Source organism: Oncorhynchus clarkii, chromosome 9, assembly GCF_045791955.1.
Source record: "Oncorhynchus clarkii lewisi isolate Uvic-CL-2024 chromosome 9, UVic_Ocla_1.0, whole genome shotgun sequence".
NCBI classification, from domain to species: Eukaryota; Metazoa; Chordata; class Actinopteri; order Salmoniformes; family Salmonidae; genus Oncorhynchus; species Oncorhynchus clarkii.
In genome coordinates this window covers 20,898,520-20,919,158 of record NC_092155.1, presented here as the reverse complement: position 1 = coordinate 20,919,158, position 20,639 = coordinate 20,898,520, and the positions used below count along the sequence as shown (strand labels likewise).

The following is a 20,639-nucleotide window of genomic DNA, read 5'->3' as shown; positions in this document are numbered from 1 at the left end:
CCATCATCGACTCAGTGGGTTTTGTCCAACATGTCTCTGGACCCACTCACTGTCACAGTCACACTCTGGACCTAGTTTTGTCCCATGGAATAAATGTTGTGGATCTTAATGTTTTTCCTCATAATCCTGGACTATCGGACCATCATTTTATTACGTTTGCAATTGCAACAAATAATCTGCTCAGACCCCAACCAAGGAACATCACAGACAACACAAAGATTCCTTGATGTCCTTCCAGATTCCCTCTGTCTACCCAAGGACGCCAGAGGACAAAAATCAGTTAACCACCTAACTGAGGAACTCAATTTAACCTTGCGCAATACCCTAGATGCAGTTGCACCCCTAAAAACTAAAAACATTTCTCATAAGAAACTAGCTCCCTGGTACACAGAAAATACCCAAGCTCTGAAGCAAGCTTCCAGAAAATTGGAACGGAAATGGCGCCACACCAAACTGGAAGTCTTCCGACTAGCTTGGAAAGACAGTACCGAAGAGCCCTTACTGCTGCTCGATCATCCTATTTTTCTAACTTAATTGAGGAAAATAAGAACAATCCGAAATTCCTTTTTGATGCTGTCGCAAAGCTAACTAAAAAGCAGCATTCCCCAAGAGAGGTTGGCTTTCACTTTAGCAGTGATAAATTCATGAACTTCTTTGAGGAAAAGATCATGATTATTAGAAAGCAAATTACGGACTCCTCTTTAAATCGGCGTATTCCTTCAAAGCTCAGTTGTCCTGAGTCTGCACAACTCTGCCAGGACCTAGGATCAAGAGAGACGCTCATGTGTTTTAGTACTATATCTCTTGACACAATGATGAAAATAATCATGGCCTCTAAACCTTCAAGCTGCATACTGGACCCTATTCCAACTAAACTACTGAAAGAGCTGCTTCCTGTGCTTGGCCCCCCTATGTTGAACATAACAAACGGCTCTCTATCCACCGGATGTGTACCAAACTCACTAAAAGTGGCAGTAATAAAGCCTCTCTTGAAAAAGCCAAACCTTGACCCAGAAAATATAAAAAACTATCGGCCTATATCGAATCTTCCATTCCTCTCAAAATGTTTAGAAAAGGCTGTTGCGCAGCAACTCACTGCCTTCCTGAAGACAAACAATGTATACGAAATGCTTCAGTCTGGTTTTAGACCCCATCATAGCACTGAGACTGCACTTGTGAAGGTGGTGAATGACCTTTTAATGGCATCAGACCGAGGCTCTGCATCTGTCCTCGTGCTCCTAGACCTTCGTGCTACTTTTGATACCATCGATCACCACATTCTTTTGGAGAGATTGGGAACCCAAATTGGTCTACACGGACAAGTTCTGGCCTGGTTTAGATCTTATCCGTCGGAAAGATATCAGTTTGTCTCTGTGAATGGTTTGTCCTCTGAAAAATCAACTGTAAATTTCGGTGTTCCTCAAGGTTCCGTTTTAGGACCACTATTGTTTTCGCTATATATTTTACCTCTTGGCGATGTCATTCGAAAACATAATGTTAACTTTCACTGCTATGCGGATGACACACAGCTGTACATTTCAATGAAACATGGTGAAGCCCCAAAATTGCCCTCGCTGGAAGCATGTGTTTCAGACATAAGGAAGTGGATGGCTGCAAACTTTCTACTTTTAAACTCAGACAAAATAGAGATGCTTGTTCTAGGTCCCAAGAAACAAAGAGATCTTCTGTTGAATCTGACAATTAATCTTAATGGTTGTACAGTCGTCTCAAATAAAACTGTGAAGGACCTCGGCGTTACTCTGGACCCTGATCTCTCTTTTGAAGAACATATCAAGACCATTTCAAGGACAGCTTTTTTCCATCTACGTAACATTGCAAAAATCAGAAACTTTCTGTCCAGAAATGATGCAGAAAAATTAATCCATGCTTTTGTCACTTCTAGGTTAGACTACTGCAATGCTCTACTTTCCGGCTACCCGGATAAAGCACTAAATAAACTTCAGTTAGTGCTAAATACGGCTGCTAGAATCCTGACTAGAACCAAAAAATGTGATCATATTACTCCAGTGCTAGCCTCCCTACACTGGCTTCCTTTCAAAGCAAGGGCTGATTTCAAGGTTTTACTGCTAACCTACAAAGCATTACATGGGCTTGCTCCTACCAATCTCTCTGATTTGGTCCTGCCGTACATACCTACACGTACGCTACGGTCACAAGACGCAGGCCTCCTAATTGTCCCTAGACTTTCTAAGCAAACAGCTGGAGGCAGGGCTTTCTCCTATAGAGCTCCATTTTTATGGAACGGTCTGCCTACCCATGTCAGAGACGCAAACTCGGTCTCAACCTTTAAGTCTTTACTGAAGACTCATCTCTTCAGTGGGTCACATGATTGAGTGTAGTCTGGCCCAGGAGTGGGAAGGTGAACGGAAAGGCTCTGGAGCAACGAACCGCCCTTGCTGTCTCTGCCTGGCCGGTTCCCCTCTTACCACTGGGATTCTCTTCCTCTAACCCTATTACAGGGGCTGAGTCACTGGCTTTACTGGGGCTCTCTCATGCCGTCCCTGGAAGGGATGCGTTACCTGAGTGGGTTGAGTCACTGATGTGATCATCCTGTCTGGCTCTTTGTGGGCTATACTCAGCCTTGTCTCAGGATGGTTGGTGGTTGAAGATATCCCTCTAGTGGTGTGGGGGCTGTGCTTTGGCAAAGTGGGTGGGGTTATATCCTTCCTGTTTGGCCCTGTCCGGGGGTGTCCTCGGATGGGGCCAGTGTCTCCTGACCCCTCCTGTCTCAGCCTCCAGTATTTATGCTGCAGTAGTTTGTGTCGGGGGGCTAGGGTCAGTTTGTTATATCTGGAGTACTTCTCCTGTCCTATTCGGTGTCCTGTGTGAATTTAAGTGTGCTCTCTCTAATTCTCTCTCTCTCTCGTAGGACCTGAGCCCTAGGACCATGCCTCAGGACTACCTGACATGACGACTCCTTGCTGTCCCCAGTCCACCTGGCCGTGCTGCTGCTCCAGTTTCAACAGTTCTGCCTTATTATTGGACCATGCTGGTCATTTATGAACATTTGAACATCTTGGCCATGTTCTGTTATAATCTCCACCCGGCCCAGCCAGAAGAGGACTGGCCACCCCACATAGCCTGGTTCCTCTCTAGGTTTCGGCCTTTCTAGGGAGTTTTTCCTAGCCACCGTGCTTCTACACCTGCATTGCTTGCCGTTTGGGGTTTTAGGCTGGGTTTCTGTACAGCACTTTGAGATATCAGCTGATGTACGAAGGCCTATATAAATACATTTGATTTGATTGCCTGATGTGGGTGTGTGTTTCATGCAGTGTTCACGTGCTAGTCGGAACTGGGAAACTCAGAAATGTTCGACTTGCTAACTGGTTGTAGTTCCACGTGCCATGTGTTTAACCAGTTAGCAAGTCGGAAATTACAGTTTCCTTTAGTTCTGACCTAGGATCCGACTAGCACTTGAACGAGTTATAAAAACACATCCTGCAAATCAAGTGATTCGCCAGTTTTTTTGGAAAGCTGAAAGAACACTATTGGCGTTAAGGAATCAGTCCTATAAATATTTTTGAAAAAAGGCGTGATTGAGGACATATGCAACACTGCAATGACATGTCAGTGACTGTAGAAAGAAATTATACTACCAATTTTTTTTTTTTTTTTTTAAAGGAACCAAGAGAAACGCCTTAAGGAGTAACACACGAAGCCAATCCAGAGTCATAATGTGCACTGTCTATTGGTTTATTCATTATTATTTTTTTTTTACAAATCAAGAAGATGATGTTATGTAACAGCCTGTACAATGCAACATACAGAACAAAAAAGGGGAAAAAAGAATATAAATTCATTCTCGTAAAAAGCAGCACTGGGCTTTTAAACAACCCCATATATTTTTCACATTTTGATTGAACGTTGCAAGTACATTTTTTCAAACCCCACCTTTGCAATAAGTTAGTTTACACACAGTTTTGTGTGAGGAAAGTCGACAACCTTGAATCTTGACTCGATACCACTGTTTTCCTCACCTTTTTTGTCAAAACAATGACTTGGCAAGATGGCGGGGTTATTTATGCATGTAGTGATGTATGTAATACGTAAGTATCTCAGATTATTTTGTTGCCAAACAAAACAGAATGGTTAAAAGATATGCTTTGAAGAGCTGTCCACATACAAAAAAAAATTTGCTGAATATTTTAATCAGGAATTAATGAACCCCTGTGTTAATCTATGTAATGTATTATGTAAAATAGAGGGAGTTTGTTTTAACATGAAGCAGACAGGTAGAACGTAAACGGACTACAAAAAACAACAAAAACCCTAATGAATCACATTCGCAATGTAAACTCCAGCATCAGGGCCTGCATTTCGTAAAAAAGACTCCATTTACCAAGAGTCTTTGCATGAACACGCCAGGGTGAAGCCACACCCCTATGATGTGATTGGCTCTGAACATTCCTCCCTGGTAAACGATGACAGAATGGATGGATCATAGAGGGAGACTTAAACGTAACCAGTGTAAACAATGTGAGAAAATGGGCATGTTCAGCAGTGCACAACGTTGTGGAAAGTTCAGGTAGAAATACCTTTAGAACAAACATGCCTCTCTGGTATAGAATCCTGTCAACTCCATTCATGACATTTCTATCTGCAACAATCCACAACGTTTTCCTCCTGAACTAGCTATAGAAAATGAGAGAATGAGGAGAGATCTTCAGGTCCGGGCCCATTTCGATCACTAGTTGAAATGGAATCGGCCTTGGTCTTTATGCATCAAGGTCATGTTCAGTAGGGCACACTAAGAATGACTTTTTGCAACAGAACTGTGCATTGGACAAGCGCCGGTAGAACCTCTCCTTTCAAAAATGATTCTCCCTGCTGAACACGCCCATGGTATTCCCTCTACAAAGCATGTGTAGAATCCCTCTAATCTCCAGTGAAGTGAATATGACACGGGGTAAAGCAGTGATAGGGGAGAATTCGGGAGACGAAGCTTAACGGCCAGACTGGCCGGTTGAAAAAACATTTAAAAATTTCTCTCCCACTAGTTCTGACGGTGGTGTTAGTGTCCATCTCTATTGTCCTTCATGGCTTCCTCTCCTCATCCGCACTGATATGAATGAACCGGAACTGAACGGGTGAAAGTCAATTCCCATTAGGCAACAGCCACCTGATCGTTTTCACCTATCCTGTGTTTTCAGATCAGTGCAGTTAGTGTTACACCTGTAAACATTTTGCGCCAGTTTTTGAGTTCCTCCCTCTACAGGTGCTCTCAGGTCCTTCAGTTCACGGTTCTTTTCCAGTCTTTTTTCCTTGTTTGATCTAATGCTCTTTTTCTCAATTTCCTTCTGACCTGCGGTTAAGTCTTTCGCTTAAAAATAATAATCCAATAGCCAGTGACCGTGTGGCGGTCGACGTTGCGAGGTGGTTCAACAAACGGTCCAGGTCTTGGAATGCAACAGGACCGGTTTCGGGTTGTGCACTCAGCCTTTTCACAGGAGAACTGAGGAGAACCATCCCTCCGTACTTGAGAAGAGGAGAGTGATCAGGCAGGGGTAAAGGGGTTGATAAAAAAAACAAGCTAGAGTGAGGGAGGGAACAGAGACCGGGAAGACAAAACTGCGCTAAAATAAAAATGGCTGTGACAAAAAACAAGTGTTGTATTATGACGAATAAAAAAAAAGTAAAATACATGTTAAAATTTAAAAAATAAAAAAAATCGCCCACGAATTGTCCAAAACAAAGTGCAGGCAGTGTCTGTCTGGTTGTTCTTCTCTGAATCCACCCTTGTCCCTCCCTGTTAAGTGTCAGAAAAAAAACAAGTCCTAAACAAACAAAACAATGCTGAATTGTCAATCAACAAACCGCCCAGCAACAGGAGGGAAATTCCCTAATTCCAAAGACTCCCAAAGTCTGTAATTTGGTTGATGGAGAAGCAGTAGTTTTGGAGGCACTGCTGGGAGAGAGTAGCTCCCTTTCCCCCTCTCTCTCCATCCAACAATCTCTTCACTACTCCCGCTATCATTCCACCCGTATGAGCAGGCCGTAGAGGAGGGTGCCCCCCTGATCCTTGGTGATCCACTCGATCTCTGTGTTGCTGAAGCAGGGATCCAGGGGTTCGATGGCTCCCAGGGTCTGGGGACCCACCTTATAGGAGCCCGGCCGGACACACACCTGGAAACCCACCTGGGCCTGGTGACAGCAGTGAGAACGGGGGTCCCGGAATCTGGAGGGAGAGAGTGAAAGGGCCGAGTGAGGAGATCAGGAGTCATGGGAAGAAGCATGAAAGCAAGACAGTGAAAGAACAAGAGTAATCATTTCAATTTGAATAACAGCAAAAGGCAGATAAAGTGGTAGTGGTGGTAGTGGTACTACAGTGGTAGTGAGTGACACACGTACTGCACTTTGGGGGCGAAAATCTCCAGGCCGGAGTAGCGCATGGTGGGGGACAGCTGAACCCGGGGCACCTCCCTGTCCCGTTCCCTGTCCCTGTCAGGGAGGCTGTTGCTGCTGTTCTCCTCTGGCTCACTGTAGCCGTTAGGACCCTCCGTCTTCACCGGAGACACAGAGAAGATGGACGACGTCCCTGAAACACCAAGACAACACGGTTTAGTTCATTTACAACACCCTCAACTAAATCATGAGTGGAAATGGTTCTGGAAATCAACCATGTTTTTCAAAAGGCTAGAAATGCGGTCATTGCATTCAGAGAGAAACAACAGTTTGAGGTGATATGCTCATCAAAATAAGCAACCTGTGGTCAATTCACAATCGTTTGTTGGTCCAAAAGTGGATAAGGAAATAAATGTTGTGTCGTACCAGAGAGTAGCTGGGCATGGTCCAGTGTGCGTCTGAGGGCCCCTACGCTGGTGCCGTGGTAGGCTATGTGCCACTGCTTAAACGAATTGGACACATCACAGTGGGGCTTGATCCTGCAGGCAGGAGAACACACACACCAAGATGTTAGATAACCCCTCTACCAGAGTCCTATGACATTGATACTCAGACAGTTTAATGCTTTACTGTATACAATTTTTTTACTTTCATTCTCCCCTTCTCTCGCCAAAGTGAAAAATAAGTAATTAAGTCATTTGTTAATTGAACTAGATAAAACTAATTCAGGCTGATTAATTGGACTTGAAGAGCACTTTGGTTGAGTAATTGGTTGAACATAGTTCACACTACAGTGTGATTGGATGAAGACAGTTTTTGAAGCCCACTGATTGGCTGTCTGTAACTTCTGACCTCAGAGCGAAGCGGCACCAGCCAAAGGGCAGGGCGTAGTCCCGTGGGGGCTCCCCTCTCTTGTAGTAGGACTCGTCCCCCCGCAGCTTGTGGCACGACTCACAGTAACACAGGTTATACTTGGCATCCTCGTTGAAGTAACCATCTGAGAGAGATGATAGGGGGAGGGGGCAAAGGGAGGGAGAGAAAATCTAAATATGGGAGAAGTTATGATTAAGTCAGAGAGCGAGAGGGCAGTACACAAAGACAGTGTGTGTTCCTCACCTGGCAGTGTCAGCAGGTCCTTGAAGCGCGAGCACAGGGCCTGGTACTCACAGGTCTTGTTGGGGTTGACCTCTGCATGGGGCATCCAGCAAACACTCTCTTTGATCCCTAGAGGTCAGATGTCAAAGGTTAGCATTTTTTCAGCCCAGAGCCACAGATTTAAAGGGTCTGTATAGAGTTGCCAAAGTCATCATGCTCTCCTCCTCTCACCATCAACCATGTCCGCTTTCTCCATGTCGCCCTGGCAACGCGCCTTGACGCTCTCGCCTCCCACGGTCGCCACGTTGTTGGTCACTATGGTAACCTGCCACGACATCAGAGGGTGTCACTGAATTCTCTCGGCCCCTGGTGCCACACAGATAAAGTCGTCCCAGGCCAGGTAACTGAGATTATTAAACCGGTCTGGTGGGAGGGCTGGGATCACGCAGTTAAATACCTACCCAGGACGGAGCGTCTAAATGAGCTTATGACTGTTCCACTGTATAACGTTAGCCAGATGGAGATATTTCAGGATTAAAAGGTCATAGAGCAAAAGACTAGCAGATTAGAGTTTCTAGCTACTGATCTAAAAGTGGCCCTGAGTAGGACCGAGTCTCAAATCAAACTTTGTCACATGCGCAAAATACAACAAGTGTAGACCTTACAGTGAAATGCTTACTTACTTAACTCTTCTTGAACTGCACTGTTGGTTAAGAAAATATTTACCAAATAAACAAAAGTAAAAAATAAATAATAAAAAGTTATACAAAAACGAGGCTATATACGGGGTAGAGGTCGACCGATTAATCGGAACGGCCAATTAATTAGGGCCGTTTTCATAACAATCGGAAATCGGTATTTTTGGACACCGATTTTTTTCCCTACGCCTTTATTTAATCTTTATTTAACTAGGCAAGTCAGTTAAGAACACATTCTTATTTTCAATGACGGCCTAGGAACGGTGGGTTAACTGCCTCCTTCAGGGGCAGAACGGCAGAATTTTACCTTGTCAGCTCGGGGGATTCAATCTTGCACCCTTACAGTTGAGTAATCAGTCCAACGCTCTAACCACCTGCCTCTTGCACTCCACGAGGAGCCTGCCTGTTACACGAATGCAGTAAGCCAAGGTAAGTTGCTAGCTAGCATTAAACGTCTTATAAAAACCAATCAATCAATCATAATCACTAGTTAAACTAGTAATATCAACCATGTGTAGTTATCTAGCGTGTTCTGCGTTGCATATAATCGATGCGGTGCGTATCGTTGCTCCAATGTGTACCTAACCATAAACATCAATGCCTTTCTTAAAATCAATACACAGAAGTATATTTTTAAACCTGCATATTTAGCTAAAATAAATTCAGGTTAGCAGGCAATATTAACCAGGTGAAATTGTGTCACCTCTCTTGCGTTCATTGCGCGCAGAGTCAGTGTATATGCAGTTTGGGCCACCTAATTTGCCAGAATTTTACGTAATTATGACATAACATTGAAGGTTGTGCAATGTAACAGGAATATTTAGACTTATGGATGCCACCCGTTAGATAAAATACGGAACGGTTCGTATTTCACTGAAAGAATAAACGTCTTGTTTTCAAGATTATAGTTTCCGGATTTGACCATATTAATGACCTAAGGCTCGTATTTCTGTGTGTTATTACGTTATAATTAAGTCTATGATTTGATAGAGCAGTCCGACTGAGCGATGGTGGGCACCAGCAGGCTCGTAAGCATTCATTCAAACAGCACTTTCGTGCGTTTGCCAGCAGCTGTTTATGACTTCAAGCCTATCAACTCCCGAGATGAGGCTGGTGTAACCGATGTGAAATGGCTAGCTAGTTAGCAGGGTGCACGCTAATAGCGTTTCAAACGTCACTCGCTCTGAGACTTGGAGTGGTTGTTCTCTTTGCTCTGCATGGGTAACGCTGTTTCGAGGGTGGCTGTTGTCTATGTGTTCCTGGTTCGAGCCAAGGTAGGAGCGAGGAGAGGGACGGAATCTATACTGTTACACTGGTAATACTAAAGTGCCTATAAGAACATCCAATAGTCAAAGGTTAATGAAATACAAATGGTATAGAGAGAAATAGTCCTATTATTCCTATAATAACTACAACCTAAAACTTCTTACCTGGGAATATTGAAGACTCATGTTAAAAGGAACCACCAGCTTTCATATGTTCTCATGTTCTGAGCAAGGAACTGAAACGTTAGCTTTCTTACATGGCACATATTGCACTTTTACTTTCTTCTCCAACACTTTGTTTTTGCATTATTTAAACCAAATTGAACATGTTTCATTATTTATTTGGGGCTAAATTGATTTTATTGATGTATTCTATTAAGTTAAAATAAGTGTTCATTCAGTATTGTTGTAATTGTCATTATTACAAATAAATAAATTTGTATTTTTTCAAATCGGTATCGGCTTTTTTTGGTCCTTCAATAATCGGTATCAGCGTTGAAAAATCATAATCGGTCGAACTCTAATATGGGGGTACCGGTATCGAGGCCAGGATGGGGGGGCTCAATGTAATGTAGTGGCCATTTGATTAATTGTTCAGCAGTCTTATGGCTTGGGGGTAGAAGCTGTTAAGGAGCCTTGGGTCCTAGACTTGGCACTCCGGTACCGCTTGCCGTGCAGTAGCAGAGAAAACAGTTATGACTTGGGTGACTGGAGTCCCTGACAATTTTATGTGCTTTCATCTGACACCGCCTAATACAGTTGAAGTCGGAAGTTTACATACACCTTAGCCAAATACATTTAAACTCAGTTTTTCACAATTCCTGACATTTAATCCTAGTAAAAATTCCCTGTCTTTGGTTAGTTAGGATCGCCACTTTATTTTAAGAATGTGAAATGTCAGAATAATAGTAGAGTGAATGATTTATTTCATCACATTCCCAGTGGGTCAGAAGTTTACAGACACTCAATTAGTATTTGGTAGCATTGTCTTTAAATTGTTTAAAGTGGGTCAAACGTTTCAGGTCGCCTTCCACAATCTTCCCACAATAAGTTGGGTGCATTTTGGCCCATTCCTCCTGACAGAGCTGGTGTAACTGAGTCAGGTTTGTAGGCCTCCTTGATCGCACATGCTTTTTCAGTTCTGCCCACAAATGTTCTATAGGATTGAGGTCAGGGCTTTGCGATGGCCACTCCTTTGTTGTCCTTAAGCCATTTTGCAAGTATGCTTGGGGTCATTGTCCATTTGGAAGACCCATTTGCGACCAAGCTTTAACTTCCAGACTGATGTCTTGATGTTGCTTCAATATATCCACATAATTTTCCCTCCTCATGAGGCCATCTATTTTGTGAAGTGCACCAGTTCCTCCTGCAGCAAAGCAAAACACCTCCTGCAGCCTCCTGCAGCAAAGCAACATAAATAAATAAAGTAAGGAAAGAGGTAGTTGTTTGGGCTTAATTATAGATCGGCTATGTACAGGTACAGTAATATGTGAGCTGCTCTGACAGCTGGTGCTTAAAGCTAGTAAGGGAGATAAGTGTTTCCAGTTTCAGTGATTTTTGTAGTTCATTCCAGTCATTGGCAGCAGAGACGTGGAAGGAGAGGCGGCCAAAGTAAGAATTGGTTTTGGGGGTCGACCAGGCAGCTATACCTGCTGGAGCGCGTGCTACAGGTGGGTGCTGCTATGGTGACCTGCGAGCTGAGATAAGGGGGGACTTTACCTAGCAGGGTAGCAGGGTCTTGTAGCTGACCTGGAGCCAGTGGGTTTAGCGACGAGTATGAAGCAAGGTCCAGCCAACGAGAGCGTACAGGTCGTAGTGGTTGGTAGTATATGGGGCTTTGGTGACAAAACGGATGGCACTGTGATAAACTGCATCCAATTTATTGAGTAGGGTATTGGAGGCCATTTTGTAAATGACGTCGCCGAAGTCGAGGATTTGTAAGATGGTCAGTTTTACAAGGGTATGTTTGGCAGCATGAGTGAAGGATGCTTTGTTATGAAATAGGAAGCCATTTCTAGATTTAACTTGGATTGGAGATGTTTGATTTGAGTCTGGAAGGAGAGTTTACAGTCTAACCAGACACCTAGGTATTTGTAATTGTCAGAGCTGTCCAGAGTAGTGATGTTGGACAGGCGGGCAGGTAGCGATCGGTTGAATAGCATGCATTTAGTTTTACTTGTATTTAAGAGCAATTGGAGGCCACGGAAGGAGAGTTGTATGGAATTGAAGCTCGCCTGGAGGGCTGTTAACACAGTGTCCAAAGAAGGGCCAGAAGTATACAGAATGGTGTCGTCTGCGTAGAGGTGGATCAGAGACTCACCAGCAGCAAGAGGTACATCATTGATGTACACAGAGAAGAGAGTCGGTCCAAGAATTTAAACCTGTGGCACCCCCATAGAGACTGCCAGAGGCCCGGACAACAGGCCCTCCGATTTGACACAATGAACTCTATCAGAGAAGTAGTTGGTGAATCAGGCGAGGCAATCATTTGAGAAACCAAGGCTATTGAGTCTGCCGATGAGGATGTGGTGATTAACCACATCCTTGGCCAGATCAATGAATACGGCTGCATAGTATTGTTTCTTATCGATGGCGGTTAAGATATGGTTTAGGACCATTAAAACAAGTCAACAGCTTTCTTTTTCCAGGTATTCGTTTCTTAACTTCGTTTCGTTTCTTAACTTCCTCGACCGAAAATTATTCTGACGGTTTGGAATGGGGGTGGGACAGACGTACCTGTTCACACTGTCCGTATAGGTCTATGAGGGGGTAGCATGGCGTAGGGATATCCTGGGCTGCTACTCCCTGGTCCATACCGTTCACATAAAGGTGCAGACAGCTGTTCCCATCCACCAGCAGACCCAGGACTGTACCCTCTGGACATGTGTCCAGGTTAGGACCATAGTTCTCACAGATCTGATGGGGAGGAGAAGTGATGGTGGGAAAGAGAGAAGAGGGAGAGATCTCCATTAAGCTTTGTGTTGTGTTTGTCTTGCTATCTGTACCGTGAGTGTGTGCGCAGTGTTTCCCCTAGGATTTCATTCAGTAGCTGTGGCAGAGATAGTGGAGGGGACCTTCTCACAGTCGTACAACAAAACTAACGGTGACTTTTTTTCCCAACTCAAATGCATGAAAATTAAAAAATGCCCTCTTTCTTAGAAACTCAAGGACAGTTGAATTGTATCTCTTGATCTCAATAACGTCACCAGCCACTTCTATATTAACCGCAAAAATTATTTCACTGGCGTAAGTTTCCTGTATCTTAATAGGGTTGGTTACACTTCCAGGATAACAAGCACGTTAGCTAATTACCGTCAAGGTTTCTCGGATGATCTGATGAGAAAGAGGAAGATATGGAATTTGTTGTACTTCGTCACGCTGATCTTAAAAGCTCATCTTGGCAGAATGTTAAAAAATATATATATTTGCAGTGGCGGCAATGACTTAGCAGCGGCGGTATGCCACTGCGAAATGAACGTAGGGGAAACACTGACGTGTGTGTGTGTGTGTGTGTGCAGTACCTTCAGTGAGTTGTGGAAGACAGAGTCTCTCTGCAGCAGCCACACAGAGCGTTTCAGACAGCACGCAGTGGAGGGAAAGTTGAGGCGGTCTGGGGAGTGGCCGATCACCCCTAGCGACAGGGACGACGTCCACGATGCGTTCAGGCGGTCGATCTGAAACTATGGCAACATTGCTAGTCAAAATGTCATTCACAAACTATGGTGACAGAATGCAGTATAAAATATTATGTGTCCCTATACAACAATTAAACACCCCCTTGGCTACCCCAATCAAATCCTGACACACAGACCCCTAACCCCACCACTCACACACAGTACCTGGAACAGTTGTTGTCGGGGCAGGGGTTGTGCTGTGACTAGGAGGCCCTGGTTGTAGCTGGAGACGCGGGCCGCCGTCAGGTTCTCATGGGACAGCTGGATGTTCTTCCCATGGTTCTCCAGGAAGGCCATGACTGTGTTGGGCACCAGGGCCGGCTCACCACCCTCAACCTGGTGGATGGAGAGAGGAGATAGAGGGGGAGGAGAGATGGAGAGTGAGATGGAGAGATGAAACAAACTGTATTTTTTAAAACTTCTGTTGCCTTAGATCAATTCACATATATACACTGAGTGTACAAAACATTAGGAACACCTGCTCTTTCCATGACACAGACTGAGCAGGTGACTGCTATGATCCCTTATTGACGTCACTTGTTAAATCCACTTCAATCAGTGTAGATGAAGGGGAGGAGATCAGTTAAAGGATTTTTAAGCCTTGAGACAATGAGAAATTGATTGTGTAGGGTGCCATTCAGAGGGTATGGTAGTAGGTGTCAGGCAAACTGGTTTCTGTAACACTGCTGAGTTTTTCACGCTCTAGAGTTTCTCGTGTCTATCAAGAACGGTCCACCACCGAAAGGACATCCAGCCAGCTTGACAACTATGGAAAGAATTGGAGTTAACGTCGGCCATCATCCCTGTGGAATGCTTTCGACACCTTGTAGAGTCCATGCCCCGACGAATTGAGGCTGTTCTGAAGGTAATAGGAGCTGCAACTCAATATTAGGAAGGTGTTTCCTAATGTTTTGTACACCTACCTATGTACAACCACCTATGGCGCAATTTCAGGTTTCCTACTGTACTTTGAGATGCTTGCATGACAAAAGTGGAGAAATAAAAATTCCACACATTTTCCTACTTTAGACAAAGTCTAACATTGTTGTTAAGCTATAATCACTAAAGATCCCGGCGAAAGCATATCATCCATCGGTCCCCCCTTCCTCCTATCCCCCTTCTCCCTCCATCCCCACACCCGTGTCTCACCGGCGTGCGGTCCTCCTCTCCTTCGCTACAGCTGTCTGAGGAGAGGGAGGGGGCCTTGACGCTCCCTGCGTCCTCCAGCACCGACGAACTGACGATGGACACCGCTGTCACACGACCATACAGGTCCAACACTGCATACACGTTCTATAGGTAGGGGAGAGAGGTGGGGTGGTAGTAAAACAAGGAAATAGGCTATTTTAGGCTTAGGTTTACAATTAGGGTAAGGAGTTAGGGCTAGGGTGTTAAAGTAAACAGGATTTTGAATGGGAATCAATGTTTTGGTCCCCACAAGGATAGGAACACAATTGTGCGTGTGAATTGAACAAGTATGACGTGTGTACGAGAGAACTGTTGTTCATGAAGTGTGTGTACCTTGGCCACAGCGGTGGCAGCTGGTCCCATGTCCTCTCCGTCGATAAGGACGTGCATGGTGTCGTCGCTGCATCTCTTCACCCCGACGCGGTTACCCACCTAGACACACGCAATACAACTCAGGCATCAAATGTAGTACCTACTTATCTCTTCATCACAATCCTTCTTTCCATTCCATATGCACTAATGTTTGTCGTCTCCATCTTTCAATCCCAACCAGCTGTTCCCTCCCCCTCTTTCATTGTTTCTCTCTGTGCAACAAATTACAAAATAAGTACAAAGTATTGATTCAACAGAGCTTTGGAATCCCACGCCCTGTCTCTCACCGTCAGTCTGTCCAGGGAGGCGCCGTAGTTCTGTCTCTGCAGGAGCCCGTTGCGTCTGACCTCTGACCCGGCTACCAGCCAGGTGACCTTGGACCGGAGCTGTGTGAGGGAGGGGGACATGCCTGACATGGGGCAGGAGGGCAGCTCTGGAGGGGCTAGGGTGGTCAGACCCATGTGGAGGGAACCAGACCACTGGTCATCCACCTTGTCTATCTTCACCTGGAGGTGGGTGGAGAGGACAATACTACAACGTCAATAGTGAATGTTATGCGCGAGCATATATAAGACAACAGATGACTCAAGTGTTATGAAAATAGAGCGATCTGATTGCGTCTGGGTAGATAACAGAACACTACTCACCTCAAACAGTTCGTCTGTTTTGAGTTCCTTGGCGCTGAAGACGATGCCGTGTGAGTATCCTCCCACCCTGGCGGCCTGGCAGCCCTCTCCCAGTAGAACCACGTTCTTACCATGCTTACTGTGGAGCCGGTGGGCCACGCCTGCCACTACGCATATAAGGAAGAAGGAGAGACGTTGAACGACAGACAGGCTCACGACTTAGATTCATAGCCTGAGAGAAAAATCACACACGCGGTCAGTACCTGGGGAGTGTATGGGGAAACTCTTCTCTGTGATGTTGCTGGTACACAGACTGTTATCCTGAGGGCCAGAGGAACTGGTGATGGACACCTGGACACACTGACCATACAGGTCTATCACTGCATACACCTCTGATGAAAGGAGGGAGGGAGGGAGGGAGGGAGGGAGAGAGGAAAGAGGGGTTGTCCAAGTTCACCATATATTTGGAAAGTGTAGATGCTTGACAAAGATCTCAGTGAGACTAGCCTTGGTAAATACAAGTTGAAATATTAAACAAAATAGCAGTGAGATTTGAGCTGTTAGGTGGATTTATTCAGAGACACTTCTACCATCTAGCTACAAGGTGCATAGTACACACCCATCAGCTCCATTTCAAAATCAGTTCATGAGCCTTTTGTCCCCGACCCCTTGCCCATGTATGGGGTCGTAATAACAGGTTTATGATCACTGGTTCCATTCACCTTTACCTGGCGGCAGCCCGGTGCAGGCCACCCCCTGGTCCACACCGTTGATGTAGTAGTGAAGGTCGCCGGTGGCCGAGCGCATCATGCCGATCCTACTGCCCGTGGTCAGAGTGTCCAGGTCACAGCCGTAGTTGTTACGCATGGTGTTGCCGTCCTGCATGATGGCCGTGCCACTGAGGGTTTAGAGAGGGAGTTCAAATGAAACTTGGTTTATTTCATGCACAAGGCAGAGGAAGATATTCCCTTAGATGCTTCTTAGTGAAATCCACTGTAGCAGATGGATACAACAGTAGGATTCGATAACAGTTGACTGAATCTAATCTGTTTCAAAATCATTCATTTAGAATCACTGAAACAGACACAAAACAGACATAAAAAACAGAACCCCCCTTACCTAAGCATCCAGGTATCGTAGTCTATATCCGTCATGGTGTTGGGAAACTCCAGCTCTTCTGGCCTGATAGCAGTCACACCTGGACAGAACACACACACGGACAAACATGTATCACTCCACTGCTGTGTGTGTGGATAGGGCTGTGTGAGAAGGTCGAGAGGGGTAAAATAGAAACGCCTTACCTGCCATTATCTTACCTGCTTCTATTGACCCCGACCACCGGTCCACCATCTTCTGAATGACTATCTCAAAGAGCTCTCCGTCTCGAAGGCACCTGACAACAGACAACACAGTCAGGACACGCACAAACATGATGTGTGTGTCGACCTTCTGACCTGTTGGAGATGACGCAGGTGTGTGTGTGTGTGTGCGCGCGCGTCACACTGACCTGTTAGAGATGACGATGGCGTCGTTGAACTCAGATCGACAGTTCTGTCTGAGGGCAGTGCGCCCCCCATTGGTGATTACCGCGTTAGTGCCGTGCAGCTGGTGGAAGCGCAGGTCGTTGGCACTGTTGCCCCCGGCGACCGAGCATGGGCTGCCGGGCGACATGACGGTGGGGCCCTCCGAGCTGTCCTCAGGGAGAGGGGGGAGGTCTGCTAGAGGGGAGAAATGTTTGAGGAAGGTTGTTGAGGCAAAGCTAGTTGGAGGATATTCACATACCATCTACAGACACATTCCATGTCTTCAGTATTGTCTTCAGTGGTTCCAAAACCTTTTTGATCTGACACACTAGAAACTTCTGGAATCGCCTTAGGCACCTTTAACAACAACCTTCCTCCATCCCACCCCCCACTCACCCACGTCGTCCATGATGGTTGCCTGTGCGGCCTGGCCGTAGAGGTCCACCACGGCATAGACGCTGGGTGGGACGTTCCACGCCGCCGGGCCCTGTGCCACCCCGTTCACAAAGAAGTGGAGGCTCCCGTCCTCCTTCCGCACCACGCCCACTGTGTCCCCCGCCTGGATAAAGAGACAGATATGACAGTGGTCAGAGAGAAAGAGATGAAGCACACAGCAACAGGTGATAAGTACAATAGCATGTAAGTGCTGATGGTGACTGAGAAGGAGTGAAAGAGCAGGAACAGGACAGAGCGAGAGGGTGGGAAATGGAGAAAGAGAGGGGGGGGGGGGGGGGGGTAGAGTTGAATATTCTAAGGAGGACTGTAAAGTATGTCTCCCACGCACTTTGAGTCGGTCCAGGTTGTGTCCGTACTCGTCCAGTATGGTGGTTCCGTTGTGCATCACCCCGTTTCCTGTCATCATCCAAGTCCCTGGGACACAAAACCAGAACATCAGTCAACCTACAACAAAACATCAGTCAACCTGCAGTACCAGTCAAAAGTTTGGACACACCTACTCATTACAATGTTTGTCTTTATTTTTAAAATGTTCTACATTGTAGAATAATAGTGAATAAATCATTACTATGAAATAACACGTATGGAATTTTATGTAGTAATAGAAACAAAAAGTGTTAAAGAAATCCAATTACATTCTGTATTTGAGATTCTTCAAAGTAGCCACACTTTGCCTTGACAGCTTTGCACACTCTTGGCATTCTCTCAACCAGCTTCATGAGGTAGTCACCAGGAATGCATTTCAATTAACAGGTGTGCCTTGTTAAAAGTAAAATTTGTGGAATTTCTTTCCTTCTTAATGTGTTTGAGCTAATCAGTTGTGGGATACAGAAGATGGTATTTTACTAAATAAGGCTAAGTCCACATTATGGCAAGAACAGCTCAAAAAAGCAAAGAGAAACGACAGTCCATCATTACTTTAAGACATGAAGGTCAGTCAATAGGGAAATGTCAAGAACTTTGAACATTTCTTCAAATGCAGTCGCAAAAACCATCAAGCACTATGATGAAACTCTCATGAGGACTGCCACAGGAACGGAAGACCCAGAGTTACCTCTGCGGCAGAGGATAAGTTCATTAGAGAGTTACCAGCCTCAGAAATTGCAGCCCAAATAAATGACTAACAGAGTTCAAGACATCTCAGCATCAACTGTTCTGAGGAGACTGCGTGGGTAAGGCCTTCATGGTCAAATTGCTGCAAATAAACCACTACTAAAGGACACCAATAAGAAGACACTTGCTTTGGCCAAGAAACTTGAGCAATGGACATTAGACCTGTGGAAATCTGTCCTTTGGTCTAATGAGTCCAAATTTTAGATTTTTGGTTCCACCTGCCGTGTCTTGGTGAGATGCAAAGTAGGTGAATAGATGATCTCCCCATGTGTTGTTCCCACCGTAAAGCATGGCGGTGGTGTGACGGTGCTTTGCTGGTGACACTGTCAGTGATTTTTTTAGAATTCAAGGCACACTTAACCAGCATGGCTACCACAGCATTCTGCAGTGATACGCAATCCCATCTGGTTTGCGCTTAGTGGGATTATCATTTGTTTTCAACAGGACAATGACCCAACAGGACAATGACCCAACACACCTCCAGGCTGCGTAAGAGCCATTTGACCAAGAAGGAGAGTGATGAGTCCTGCATCCGATGACCTGGCCTCCACAATCCCCCGACCTCAGCCAAATTGAGATGGTTTGGGATTAGTTGGACCGCAGAGTGAAGAAAAAGCAGCCAACAAGAGCTCAGCGTGTGGGAACTCCTTCAAGACTGTTGGAAAAGCATTCCAGGTGAAGCTGGTTGACAGAAAGCCAAAAGTGTGCAAAGCTGTCATCAAGGCAAAGGGTGGCTACTTTGAAGACTAAAATATTTTGATTTGGTTTAACACTTTTTTGGTTACTACATGATTCCATTTGTTATTTCATAGTTTTGATGTCTTCACTATTATTCTACAATTTAGAAATGAGTAAAAATAAACCCTTGAACGACTGTACAAACACCACATCAGTCAACTTGCAACAAAACCAGTACATCAGTCAAACGACAACAAAATCATCAAAATCAGTCAATCCACAGCCCTTTCCAAACATTGTTTGAGTATGGAAAATTAGATTAATCAAGCCCCCATCCTCTCATCCTGGGAGGATTAGAAGGGTGTGAGGTGGAAACTCAACCTAGCCTAAAAGAAGGCTAGTTGGGCCTACTAGTATATTGCTTTCAGATCTACAAGTAACCCTGCTAGGGGGGCAGGGGTAAGAGGTTGGTATTACCTGATTGGTTGGTATTACCTGAGCGCAGGTTGGTCATGGTGGAGGGCAGCTGCAGGTAGGCGGGGTTGTGCGTGGTCACGCCGATCTCGATGGAGCCCGCCCACTTGTCCACCATCTTGTCGATGCGCACCTGGAACACCTCGTTGGAGTGCAGCGGGCGGCCGCTCAAGACCACGCCGTGATTGAAGTCGTCCGTAGCACTGCCCGAGGAAAAATACACACAATCAAATGCATCTATAATATACTGTACATTATAAACTGGGTGGTTCAAGTCCTGAATGCTGATTGGCTGAAAGCAGTGGTATATCAGACCGTATGCAATGGGTATGACAAAACATTTATTATTGCGGGTCTCATTACGTTGGTAACCAGTTTTTAAGAGCAATAAGGCACCTCTGGGTTTTGTGGTACATAGCCGATATACCACGGCTAAGGGCTGTGTCCTGGTACTCCTTGCGTTGTGCCTAAGAACAGCCCTTAGCCGTGGTATATTGGCCATATACCACACCCCCTCGTATATTTATGCAATAAGGCACTAGGACCATGGATACAATACATACTGAGGGCGAAGAGCCGTCCTGCCCTCGCTGATGATGGCTGCCTTTTGGCCACAGTTGGAGTGAAAGAGGAGGCGGTCGGGAGTGTCGGGGTCCGGCGTGAGGGAGTGGGCAGGCCGGGGGCGACCAACGTCTGGCGACAGCGCCCGCATGATGGCGTTGTTGCGGCGGAGGCGGTCGCTGTGGTTGTGATTGTGGACGATGGTCACCTTGACAGCCATGCCGTAGAGGTCGACCACGGCGTAGACTACGGCGGGCGTCTGGGCCGCTGCCACGCCTAAGGGGCAGGGTCAGAGGTCAAATTGAGGTTATGGACGACTGGGATGAAATGTGGTGCATAATGATTTACAATTGTACGGGTTTCTCGAACTGACATTGATACACTGTATGGGGCAAAACTCATCTGCATGACGTAAACAGTCCATCAAATGACATGTAAAACATAGCAAGCGTTAACGATGTGCCCATTAATAAATAATATACTTGCATTTCTGCTGCCTTTTCAGTATTGCCATATTAAATTGCAGCATCATGGTTTGCCTGTCCTTCACACT

General features: G+C 45.5%; 1 protein-coding gene across 4 annotated transcripts in view; it reads right to left on the bottom strand.

Moving 5' to 3' along the window:
* Nucleotides 1-3,693: 3,693 nt before the first annotated feature.
* The window catches only part of LOC139416072 (neuralized-like protein 4), a 44,181-nt gene continuing 27,235 nt past the window's right edge, over nucleotides 3,694-20,639 (bottom strand). Inside the window, exons 9-30 of one of the 4 annotated variants that reach the window (XM_071164327.1) lie at nucleotides 20,089-20,362; nucleotides 19,547-19,728; nucleotides 17,589-17,674; nucleotides 17,201-17,363; nucleotides 16,789-16,996; nucleotides 16,583-16,674; nucleotides 16,401-16,479; nucleotides 16,010-16,179; nucleotides 15,545-15,673; nucleotides 15,303-15,448; nucleotides 14,943-15,161; nucleotides 14,617-14,715; nucleotides 14,245-14,388; nucleotides 13,261-13,431; nucleotides 12,943-13,101; nucleotides 12,158-12,337; nucleotides 7,690-7,783; nucleotides 7,480-7,587; nucleotides 7,216-7,360; nucleotides 6,790-6,902; nucleotides 6,370-6,556; nucleotides 3,694-6,196 (exon numbers count right to left, since the gene is read on the bottom strand). In XM_071164327.1, the coding sequence (XP_071020428.1) occupies nucleotides 5,992-6,196; nucleotides 6,370-6,556; nucleotides 6,790-6,902; nucleotides 7,216-7,360; nucleotides 7,480-7,587; nucleotides 7,690-7,783; nucleotides 12,158-12,337; nucleotides 12,943-13,101; nucleotides 13,261-13,431; nucleotides 14,245-14,388; nucleotides 14,617-14,715; nucleotides 14,943-15,161; nucleotides 15,303-15,448; nucleotides 15,545-15,673; nucleotides 16,010-16,179; nucleotides 16,401-16,479; nucleotides 16,583-16,674; nucleotides 16,789-16,996; nucleotides 17,201-17,363; nucleotides 17,589-17,674; nucleotides 19,547-19,728; nucleotides 20,089-20,362 (3,353 nt within the window). In that variant the 3' untranslated portion in view covers nucleotides 3,694-5,991. Of the gene's footprint in view, nucleotides 6,197-6,369; nucleotides 6,557-6,789; nucleotides 6,903-7,215; nucleotides 7,361-7,479; nucleotides 7,588-7,689; nucleotides 7,784-12,157; nucleotides 12,338-12,942; nucleotides 13,102-13,260; nucleotides 13,432-14,244; nucleotides 14,389-14,616; nucleotides 14,716-14,942; nucleotides 15,162-15,302; nucleotides 15,449-15,544; nucleotides 15,674-16,003; nucleotides 16,180-16,400; nucleotides 16,480-16,582; nucleotides 16,675-16,788; nucleotides 17,000-17,200; nucleotides 17,364-17,588; nucleotides 17,675-19,528; nucleotides 19,729-20,088; nucleotides 20,363-20,639 lie in introns of all 4 variants that reach the window. The other 3 variants (XM_071164328.1, XM_071164326.1, XM_071164329.1) reach the window with 3 other exon arrangements.